Source organism: Onychostoma macrolepis, chromosome 10 (genome assembly GCF_012432095.1).
Source record: "Onychostoma macrolepis isolate SWU-2019 chromosome 10, ASM1243209v1, whole genome shotgun sequence".
Classification (NCBI taxonomy): domain Eukaryota; kingdom Metazoa; phylum Chordata; class Actinopteri; order Cypriniformes; family Cyprinidae; genus Onychostoma; species Onychostoma macrolepis.
In genome coordinates, this window is record NC_081164.1 from 17,530,298 (window position 1) to 17,542,557 (window position 12,260).

At 39.7% G+C, this 12,260-nt stretch overlaps 1 protein-coding gene across 12 annotated transcripts in view; it reads left to right on the top strand.

Moving 5' to 3' along the window:
- Positions 1 to 6,326: 6,326 nt before the first annotated feature.
- Positions 6,327 to 12,260, top strand: part of nbeaa (neurobeachin a) — a 121,618-nt gene continuing 115,684 nt past the window's right edge. For 7 of the 12 annotated variants that reach the window (XM_058789079.1, XM_058789077.1, XM_058789086.1 and 4 more), the window contains exon 1: positions 6,328 to 6,970. In XM_058789079.1, the coding sequence (XP_058645062.1) occupies positions 6,680 to 6,970 (291 nt within the window). In that variant the 5' untranslated portion in view covers positions 6,328 to 6,679. Of the gene's footprint in view, positions 6,971 to 12,260 lie in introns of all 12 variants that reach the window. The other 5 variants (XM_058789076.1, XM_058789084.1, XM_058789085.1 and 2 more) reach the window with 2 other exon arrangements.

The window sequence follows — 12,260 nt, forward strand, 5'->3', positions numbered from 1 at the left end:
ATCGATTTACCAATGACTGAGAAATTCCTAAATACACAACATTACAATAATCCAATCTAGATTATATAAAAACATGGATGATTGTCTCCACATTTCTAGTTGAGAGCATTGGTTTAATCTTAGCTGTTAAGCCTAAAGGGTTACTCCACCCCAAAATGAAAATATTTTCAAAATATTTGAAATACTTACCCCCATGTAGCTCCAAACCCATAAAAGCTTCGTTCGTCTTCGGAATACAATTTAAGATATTTTGGATGAAAACCGGGAGGCTTGTGACTGTCCCATTGACTGCCAAGTAAATAACACAAAGAAACTAGTTTTCACCACAGTATTAACTTGTTTTACAAAATTCAGCTCTGAATCAAAAAATGCACCCAGTTTTTTGTATGGATGAACATTTCTAGAGAGAGGCTCCAAATAATTAGAAATAAGGGGTGAAGAGCTAAGAGGACCAAAAACAGCCACCTCTGTTTTGCTCTCGTTTAAGTGGAGAAAATTCTTAGCCATCCAAGATTTTACATCCTCGAGACACTTGACAATTGTAGCACAGGCTTATCAACTGGGTGTAATGGGACATACAATTGAGTATTGTCAGCGTAACAGTGGTATACAATCTCATGTTTCCTAAAAATACTCCCCAAAGGTAACATATATAGAGAAAACAGAATTGGACTTAATATAGACCCTTGTGGGAGCCCACAAGATAGAGGAACTGAAGAAGAATGATTACCCATTGTAACAGATACAGACCTAGACAGATAAGAAGAAAACCATCGTAAAACAATGCCACTCATCCCAACCTCCTGCTGTTAACGATCTAACTAAATTCAATGATGGATTGTATCAAAGGTGGCAGTTAAGTCGTGTAGAATTAGAATGGCAGAGTTACCAGAATCCAAAGTGAGCAAGAGGTCATTTGACACTTTAAGAAGAGCCGTTTCGGTGCTATGACGAGCCCTAAACCCTGGGTGAAAACGGTCATGGATATTATGGTCCGTTAAGAATGCAGACAATTGGAAAGAAACAATCTTTTCCAACACTTTCAACAAAAAAGGCAACGTAGAAATAGGTCGAAAATTACTAAAATCAGATGGATCAAGATTAGGCTTCTTCAGAAATGGCCCAATCACTGAATGCTTAAGACAAGCTATTGATGATAATCAAAACAGCTGGACCAATCACACCTAACACCTCTCTAAAGACACGAGTTGGCATAATATCCTCTGGAGAGGTAGACGGTTTTAGTTTTAAAATGAACTCTTTCACTTTATCAAGATCAATTGGTTAAAAATTAGTTAGCTGAGCATTGTCAGCCACCGAATTGGAAGATTCGGAGGCATAGTTAGTACTCGGAATATATTTACATTTACATTTAGTCATTTTGCAGACGCTTTTATCCAAAGCGACTTACAATTGGGGAATACATAAAGCGATTCATCTTGAAGAGGCAATCCGACAAACGAAGTGCTTGTAGCGCCAAGTCTCAGGCATTGTTTAAATAAGTACAAGCTAGCAAGGGAAGGAATAAATAAGGAAAAAAATATATATATATATATTTTTTTTTTATGTGTAAGGTGAAGTCAAGTAGTGTCGAAAGAAATTAGTTTTCAGCTGTTGCTTGAAGATTGCCAGGGATCCAGCACTCCGAATATATGCATATAAAAACTCAATCTTACTCTGTGCACAACTCAGTTCTTGGGATTAACCACTTTATCAAAGGTATAAAACAACACTTTTGGATCATGTGAGTTTTTAGATATTAAATCTGAAAAATATTCAATTTTAGCAGTTTTAACAGCGCACTGATAGGCCGACAGGCAGTTCTTAAAAATTTCCTTGGAGACTTGTAACCTATCTGATTTTCATTTACGTTCTGCTTTACGGCACTCCCACCTCAAACCGCATGAACAATGAAGACCTGTTTCATCGCTGACAAACAACAGAAGAGATTTTGTTTCCTAAAATGTATTGTAGGTAAATATTAACCTCATCCACTCCAAATGATTCAGTGCATGAGTTAAGTGTCAGAATGAACCAAACTGAATCAAAAAACAATTTCAGACCTTTTTGCAAACCCATTTGAGCGATTAGATCACAAGAGTGATTCATTTTCGAATCTGGCATCATCCAGTTTTTAACAGCTGATAGAAACCACAAGACATGATTGCTGAAATATTGTCAGGAAAAATGATGCTCATGTTGTTCTACTGTAATCTCAATTGACGCATAAGGATTAATCAGTAATATTTTACTGGGCTCATGCCCCGGTAAAAAGGGTCTAGTGATTCCCCTCCCCCTTCTGGTTTACTAACAAGTCTTTTGTGTTGAAACGAAACACAAATCTGTGTATGTGCGCGCGCATGTGTGACAGAGTATATATACATAGTAGACTATGTATTTTATAATATAATATAATTAAAATTACACAAGTAAAAAAAAAAAGTTTATAGATGGGCCAAATGTTAATAAAATTGTATGAACAAGTTCATTTTTATTATTGCATAATGTAATATCTAAAAAAAAAAATTAGACAGTTATATATAATAGATGTATATCATATATATAGATAATAGATGAACTGGTTTTTATGTTGACTTTAAATTACAAACAATAGAAGTCAATGTGATGCCTTCAGAAATGAAGTGAAACAAATCTGTGTGTGTGTGTGTGTGTGGTAGACGTCACTTTAATCTAACATGCCTGTTCATTTCTTCTGCCAGTATCGAGCATCTCACACATAGGGACAGGGTGAAACAGCGATGTGACAGCGCTCCATCCTCTCCCTCTATCTACTCTTTCTTGTGTTGTCATTTGTCCTTTTTCCCCCTCTCTTTCTCCGCCCCTGTCTGCCTGCTTCTCTCTCTCTCTCTCTCTTACTCCCCTAGGAAAAGAACATTTCCTTGGTCACTGTGCATTTTCTCATCTGTTTTCTCTCAGTTTGCAGAGCTGAGGCGTGTGATGTTGACAGGCTGTTAACATTGAAGAAAGCTGCTTCTATTTCTTCTAGTTCTTTATGAACTTCTCTCCACCAAACCTGCAGATTCCATCTTCTTGTCATAACGCAGCATACAAAACAAATATATGATGTACGTCTGTGTCTGCACAAGCCAATTCATTTCCTATTCACATACGGAATGAAAATGTACAACAGCAGCTGGGACTCTGCTGTTCACGTGGTGTATAAGACACACACACACACACACACACACACACACACACACTAGTCCTATGCCCACTGGGACATTGCTGACCCATGATAACCAACAGCTGTTCATGATACCAAAACAAACATATAGATAAGTAAACAACATTTTGTTGCCTTACTGTAATATGTCGGCACTCGGTTTTTAACAAATAAATAGACACCTACATTAAAATGATTATTTCAACAATTATGAACATATTAAATGTTAAAATTACTTCATTAAGAGGTTTGATTTGGATCTTCATTAAGAATTTGCTTGCGAGATGCTGTTTACATTTGCTTAGTGGTTTGTTTGGTTTTTATTTGTTTGTTTGCAAATCAATTTGGCCAGTTTAAAAGCCCTTGATGCCTATATTTCTTGTTTTACAATCTCTGGGCATATGCATGATTTACTGTACTAGAATGTGTTGAACTCTGGACCAAATTAAAAACAAGCACCAAAAGATGCCCTGATGATTCATTCTACTTAATTGCACCACAGCTATATTATCAGTGCATTTGCATTGCCATATGCAAGGAAAACAATATCATGGAGACTGGGGATGGGATTCTTGACTGCAGGGCCAGTAAGCAATCATCTAATAATGTTCTAGCAACCACAAAATGTAAAAAACAGGTTAATAATGAATTCTTTAAAAAAAAAAAAATTAAATAAATAACAGAAAAGTTTCACATAAGTGTTTTCGCAGTTATGCCAGAGAAGAACATTTTTTAGTTCCCGAAACAATCTTGAAGAACATTTTTTTTTCTTTCTTATGATCATTTAAAAAATTCTAAACAAACTTTTTACCCCACAAAGAACCTGTTCCAGGGTTCTTCATGGACCCATAGATGCCCAAAACTTTCTGGTACTTTGAAACGGTAAGAGTGTTTCTCTCAGATTTGAATGTGTAATTCGTGGACTTTAGCAGCTCTTGTGTTTTCCCCTGTTGTTGTGCTCTGAGTCCAGCTGAGAACAGACCTGTCTGTCAAACCCACACGCTTTATGGGAACAGGGAGATGTGGGCGAGTGGTGAACGGTGCAGCTATTTTAAATGTAAAAGCTCCCTCCTCTTTTCTGAAGTCTTCTTTCATCCCTGATATGGACACAAAGGGGTTTTTCCTCTTCTGTGACAGAAGATGTGGAGCAGAGTAGTGCTGTATATTTATGCATTTATGACATTCTCTCAGTCAACCAGTGCATTCGTATTTAGAGGCCAAGTCTCAAAATTTCCTCAACAGGAAAGCAGTTCTGCTTCACTCTTTATATAGTTTTCTAAAAATGAAAATTCTGCCATCATTTATTCACCCTCATGTTGTTCCAAACCTGTATGACTGTCTGTCTTCTGTGGTACACAAAATGCAAAAACCTTATTCACTTTACTTGCATTTAACTTTTATCCATATAATAAAAGTGGTAACCAAGGTTGGCATGCTACAAAACACTTTCCTTTACAGCTGACGTCACAAATCGCTCTCACTTTTCAACCCTTTCTCTTTAAACACCTGTCTCCATTCTGTACATAACGCCAACTATTTACAATCCAATCAATTGCCAATGAATAAAGCCCAGCCCTTTGTTTCAGAAATGCTTCAGAAGGGGTTGTAAACAATGCTTCATTTTAGCTTTAAGTGACTTTTCTGGTTTAGACAATCCCTCCAAATGATGGCAGATGTTCTGGAGTGTCCAGGGACCCTGTTTAGAATCATTATATTTGCTACTGTGTTTATGAAATAAATTATACAATGCTTCTCCAAATAAATGTTTGAATAAAAATCATATTGATTCGTTTTATTGTCTTGCACTGTCTTTAGATTGCATTTTTCCTGGTATATGTGTGTAATGAGACTCAGCCTCCTGTCAGTCATTGTATTGGCTGAAGACTCTTCACTATCCAGCTGCCGGTCCCTTCTGCTCCCCTCCTCCTCTGAGCAGAGCCCATCCCCCTCTCCACCCCTCCTCCTCTCCCTCACTCCATATATTCATCTCCCCACCACTAAAAAAGGAATTGTATCTCTCTTTACATTTTTTATCCTACTTGCATGGGCTGAGATTGCCGGTAAAGCGAGATAGAAAAGGGACTTATGGAAATTAGGAAATTACTGTAAGATCAGCAAGAGAAAGTCAAATAAAACTTCACATCAAACCTTCAAAACATCTTAAAATTATGTATATACCCATGGATGGTTTATACATTTGCAAATCAGGTTCATAAAAGGGTTATTGCAGAATTCTAAATGAGAAGCTGAATGGGAAGTGTGAGCTCTAGCGAGGAATATCACTTAGTTTTGCTGTTTTAGGATTTGTCTCCTATAGCAGACCCTTATATAAGAATTTTGTATGTCAGCATAGCTTGTTGTTAAAGATCCGTTCTATTTTGAGAGAACGAGATGCAAGCGGATGGGTGAGTGAGAGAGGAAGAGACAGAGAGAGAAAAGAGAAATAAAGAAAGAAGAAAAGAGAAGAAAGGGACAGGGGGAGGAAGAGAGGGCTTAGCTAAAGCTCACTTTCATTCGGCCTGACTTTAAACCGCTATCCAGGCTCAAGCCAAAATGAGGCAGGACTCGTGTCCTTCTGAGTGAAGGAGAGCTCACGTCCCCATTCACAGCTTTCTGCTGCAGTGCTAAAATTAAAACATCACAATAGCAAGGTTCTCTTCAATGGCAGGCATAGCAAAGAAAAAAAAACTGTTAGTCATATGTTTTGTGTAACAAATCTAAATAATAATATTAAAAAAAAGACCCCTATGACTGGTTTTGGGGTCCAGGGTCACATATATAGCCTAATTATAATTGTTTTATTTTTTTTTTATAACATATACAGTATATATTTTTAAACAAAAGGTGACAGTGACAGTGAATTTACAGTTGTTTCATGGCAGCCAATACTTTAATGCATGCGTCTATATGGAATATGGATTTCAAAAATAAACCCTGAGAAATATTCATTCAAGTTATGTGAAAGAGTCAGAGAGCACGTCACATTATGATTACATCATTGGACAAAGGCATTATTTACAACTGTTTAACGGTCCAAAATAATCCCGCTATATTTTTTATAGTCTACATTACATTAATCTGATTTGCCTAATGCTGGGACACCTATTAACGGGACGCGCGCACGTGCTCCTGCTTGGTTCCCAGCTTTTGATTGACAGGCGGGCAGCAGCACGCAGGCGTGGTGAGCGCTCCCGCAGACAGGGGGCGTCAATATGGCGTCCTGAGAAAGACAACACAGCCCGACACCGCACCGATCTTCGGTTGACATCGGGAGGAGAGAGGGACCGTTTCGCCAAACGCAAGACGTGATTTCGTCCGGTGCATCCCTCTGAACGGCCGCGAGCATCGGGTTTGGATGTGCAGATCTCGGCGGAGGAGGACACCTGATCGAGAATTTTCCTTTTTCAACTGTGTTTGATGCTGCTGCTCAGTGCTCGGTGATACAAAAGCAGGTGAGACCGAGGCGACCGCTCCTTTTTGGGATTCGGGTCGGAAATGTCGAGCGAGAAACCGGTTTTGGCACCGGGTTCCGCCTCGCTCACGGACCGAGACGCCCCCACACCAGCAGTAGCAACAGCAGCAGCGGGTTCGGGGCAGCAAGTCGTAACGGGCTCCGTTACCGGGGACATGATGGTGTCTGGATCGGGCGCCGTGGTTCTACCGGCCGGGGTGATAAATCCCTCGGTTCCGATCCGGAATATCAAGATGAAATTCGCCGTGCTCATCGGTTTGATCCAGGTCGGGGAGGTTAGCAACAGAGACATCGTGGAGACAGTTTTAAATCTGGTAAGCATCTGCATGGAGTGTATTGAACGCATGTTTTATTTAGCGCGCATAAGATGATGTCATATGAGAATTGATTTCTTGATCATACGCACTAAAGCCAGAGATATTCCCCGGAGGAATGTCACCCTGTCTTTTGTTGACATCCCAGTCAGATTCATCACTACCAGCTTCGCTTTAGGGTGACAAAATAGCACACACATAACGTCAGAATTCATTTTCCCAGCGTACTCTTACACAGTGGTCGCTGCGTTTATTTGCAGTGCCAAATGACAGTGTATCAACACGCCGGCCTGCAACAATGACTCGCCAAATAAGGGAATGCATCTTTTCTCCTAGCAGAATATACTGCTAATTCTCGCCTAGACGTCATACTAAACACAAGTCTTGTGTTATTAAACGATATTTCCCAATATGGATTCGGTTTTTGATATGTAAATATGACTGGTGGGTAGATGTTACGCGACGCAGCCGTACATGGATTAATTCCCATAGATGTACAGCAGTGTGGGTGTAATTAATATTCAGAGCGCGTTAACGTGCCGTCTGTGATACTCGTTATTTTTAAGCTGTAATGGTATGTTGTTTGTGTTTTGGCACCTGTTATATCTTCGTCTGTGTCGGTATATGTTAGATATGGCTGCTGTTTTTGCTCATGGAGGCCACAGGCTGGTGAGCGAGATGGATTAAAGCGGGCTTTAACTGAATTCTTGTTATGAAACGGCTTAGAAAACGTATTAACACAGATTCAGTAATGCGCGCTACATGGGATGCTGGGAGGACCGTTGTTTTTAAGGAGTTTTTTTTTTTTTACCGACGACCTTATCAATAATTACAATTGGCTGAACCAGGCCTTCTTAAAGCGCTACTAATGGAAGCAGGTTGCCAGCAAGCACCAAACGTTTTCACATGTCACAACGCAGGTAACGTCGCACTGAAGAAAAGTCCAAGAAACCACACCTCGAATATTAGAACGTCAATATGTGTTCTTTACTATGAAAAATCCAAAATGGAATGTTTTAATCTTTACATTTCAATGAGACGTCAGAACGCGGAGCATCTTTTTTTCAGCTTAGCCTACAAACTGGCTTAACGTAGTTCAGTGGCAGATATGTGTGAAAAATGACAAACACTTCACCGTGATTATTGATATAATTTCGTCTTTGTGTATGGAAGAATGGATGTTTGAATGGTTGAAAAGAAAACGTTAAACAGACGAGAGCTGCGAACGCACAGAGAGTTTGACAGGAGGACAGGTTTTCTGAGGTAACACTTTTACCTCAGGGATGTCTGAAAACAAAAGTTTTGAAAATAGGCTACCTCGTGAGAATAACGTCTTGAGGACATTTAGGTGTAAGCTACCAATTTTAAGAAGGTATATATCGTATCTGCCCCTAAAACCGCGGAAGAGCATTTGCTAGCAACCAATGTTTGTGCAACGTTGTGAAAACTTATTTATTACGTTAATCATCTCTACATTTGTCGTAGGATTAAATGTTATCGCAACCATTCCACGACTTGGCAAAACGTGTTTACAACGCTTGCTGGGTAATTATATGCACTATATAGACCGTAAGCGTTCGATTTACGGTCACAATCAGTGCTTACTGCAGCGATAAGGTCGTTTACTTTGTAATAGAAGACGTCGGTCGTGGAGTTTCCATTGGATCATTAATTTAGAGTGCTGGGTGTTTAAAACATGCCGGTGGCGAGTCCGTTGAAGGGATGCTGCAGCAGTTGCTCTATGCGCAGGGATGCAGAGTTCCTGTAGCCGTGCATGTGGAAGCAGGTGGCGGAGGAGGAGGAGGGTGGGGGTTGCTGCAGTGGTGATGTGCTCTGAAACCTCGAGCCAAGGCGATTTAAACGGGAGAGAGTAGCGCAGCAGCACAGCGGAGAGCCGCTTCCATCTCTCCCTGCCTGGAGCTGCTGCCGGGTCACGTGACTCCATAGAGTTTGGTGTTTTAGTTCGGTGTGAAATTCTAACGCGAATTCTACTGTATATGCTATGCTTCTCTTTAGCGAATACGAAAGCGGATGATGAACATTTTAAACAGGTCACTTACCATCCACTCAGCTCTTTTGTTGTTTTGGACACTCATTTTAAGTATAGAAATGGGCGTTTTTTGCATTTGGGGCCTTTGTGACATTGTTTTAAATCCAAAGTAATCACAATGGAACATTTTCAGAAAAAAAAAAAAAATTATAACGAAATAGATGCTTTAAAAAAATCTAATATTTGTGTTCTTTATTAGACCAGTTTGTGTATAACAATTTCTGGCCTTTCAGTAGGCCTATTATCATTTTAACATATTATTCCTTTTATCAAATTTGAACCAAATAAAGTTCTGTACGAAAGGGTACAATGGGGCTAAAGGCCCTTTGGATGTGAAACACTAACTCAACAAAAACAGCACAGTACTCTCCTAAACATGGTGTACTGCAACAAATTGATTTGCATAATTGGGGAGGAATGGATTGATTGTGGTTATGTGCTTTGTGGACCACATATTGACTGCTTCAGTCTCAATGGAGATTTATTTGTGAAATGCACAGAAATAGTTTCAAAATACTGTAGTGACTAAGATTATTGTTACTGCAAGTCACCACAATCCATCAGTCATTAATACTCACTAAAGGGAAATTCTTAATTCTGTTAATTTGATGCAAAAAAAGTAGTTTTGTAAGAGAGACTGCTGCTCGTAAAGCATGTAACATTGTTCACTAGAGAAAGAGAGAAGCATTGCATGGCGTTTGGCACAATGCCGATACACAACTGTAGGTGGGGTAGACCTTATGTATTATTCAGCTTCGTCTGAAACCGCGGCTTGTGCTTGAGTACAGCCAATATCGATTGATGCTGAATGCCATTTAGCAGAGCAGATGTACCGATCACCTTAATTAATTGGCGATTCCACAAAAGGTCTTGGGAGAGGTCTCATTCATTTCAGGAAAAAAGATTTGCCTTTGGTTTGGTTGCTCTTCTTTTGAAAGCATTCGAAGAGTTTGCATATGACGGACTGTTTCTGTAGGCCTCGTTCCTGGCAGTTTCTCAACGCTGAGGTCTAATTTAAGTGTGCTAGATTCGAAAGCCCATTTTTTTTCCACCGTCTCTCTCTACTTGCTATTGAAATTCAGACCAGAGAACACGTGTTGTGGAGCACTGCTGTTAGACCCTGAATGTAATTAGACTCGTCCTCAACCTCGTGGCCTTACAGTGCTATGCCAGACATCCCACCACCCGGTTTCAGAACAAATGACACACGCAGGAGGTGTTGGAAAAGAGATGACTGGTCTTGATTTGGCGGAGGGATGAAAGAGTGTCCTGCACTATTAAAAATAAAGGTTTCAAGAGGGGGTTTTCACAGGGATGCCTCAAAAGAGTCATTTTGGATTCCCCAAAAGACCTTTCAGTGAACAGTACCATTTTTCTTAGTGTGAAAAACAATTTAGTACAATGGAAAGATTCCATGAATGTTAAAGGTTCTTCATGGAACCGTAGATGTCAATAAAGAACCTTTATTTTTAAGAGTGTGCGACCCTCTTCATGAGGGCAGTTTCTGCAGTTGTGGCTGCATTATAATATGCCAGACAACACACTAGCATGCAAATGTACTTTAAAACATGCATGCTCTAGATTATTACAAGTAGCCTAGCTACCAGATGTATTTTAGGTCCCAATTTCTTACTGTAATCCTACCGTTGGTCTATTTTCAAAGCACTTCTCTTTATGTATGTAGGGTCAGAGCGTCTTTTATTTAGCGTGGATCACACGAAGACTTCCCTGACTGTATGCAGAGCTCACAGCTCCCTGTGGAACTGACATAGTTACTATTGTAGTCGCAGCTGCAATCTTGCGGAGTTCACCCTCAGATAAAGCAGAAAATGGGCTTTGTCTTTTTGCTTCTTGTACTGTATTACATTAATTCCAGTTTACTTTACATGGTTACTGGAAATACGTAGGCTGCAATTATAATATTAGTTGCAATTTGGGTGCACGGCGAGGGAGTTGCAAGGTTGTTTACGATACGGTAATTTTATTTGCCTTTCTTTGATGCGTGGTCGTCCTTCACCTCCCGCCATTCAGTTTCTCCTGTGAGAGGCACACTGAGCCAATCTGCTCACTGTCTGTCGTTTTTTCCCCCTCTCCTTTTCTTTCTCTCTCCTCACGTAACACACACACATGCACAGACTGCCACAGAGGGCCTGACGTTTAGACTCCCTTGCCATTAGCAAAGCATCATAGTTGCCATGGAAACGGCACCATGGGATTTTGCTGCTTGCTTCCCACCATACCAACTGTTGTCATCTCTTCCCAGCCAACTGGATCAGCTTTGCGATCTGGTCAGGAGAATTTGCACAGTAGTTAGTTTGACACTAAAGCTACTGGTGTGTAAAAGTAGTAAGTATTTTAAACCAAACAAATTAGTGCATTAAAATTCATCTTTGTCTGTCCACAATGGAAACGAAAATGCTGTGTAATGCGATATTTTTTGTTTATTATACCGTCAGTTACACTTCTGTTTAAAAGTTTTGGGTTGTAAGAATTTTACTGTCAAAAGCAGTAACATTTTGAAATACTATTACAATTTAAAGTTATTCCTTTTGTGGCAGAGCTGAATTTCAGCAGCCACCAAGTGTCATGATCTTTCTGAAATTAGTCTAATATGGTGATTTGATTTTCAAGAAACATTTTGCATTAATATCATATTGGAAACAGTGCTATTCAGTATACTTGTGGAAACTATCATGCATTTTTCAGGATTCCTTGATGAGTAGAAAGCTAAAAAGAACAACAATGATTTGAAATAGAAATACAATGGGGCAAAAAAGTATTTAGTCAGCCACCAATTGTGCAAGTTCTCCCACTTAAAAAGATGAGAGAGGCCTGTAATTTTCATCATAGGTATACCTCAACTATGAGAGACAAAATGAGAAAAAAAAATCCAGAAAATCACATTGTAGGATTTTTAAAGAATTTATTTGCAAATTATGGCGGAAAATAAGTATTTGGTCAATAACAAAATTTAATCTCAATACTTTGTTATATACCCTTTGTTGGCAAACGTTTTCTGTAAGTCTTCACAAGGTTTTCACACACTGTTGCTGGTATTTTGGCCCATTCCTCCATGCAGATCTCCTCTAGAGCAGTAATGTTTTGGGGCTGTCGCTGGGCAACACGGACTTTCAACTCCCTCAAAGATTTTCGATGGGGTTGAGATCTGAGACTGGCTAGGCCACTCCAGGACCTTGAAATGCTTCTATGAAGCCACTCCTTCGTTGCCAGGCGGTGTGT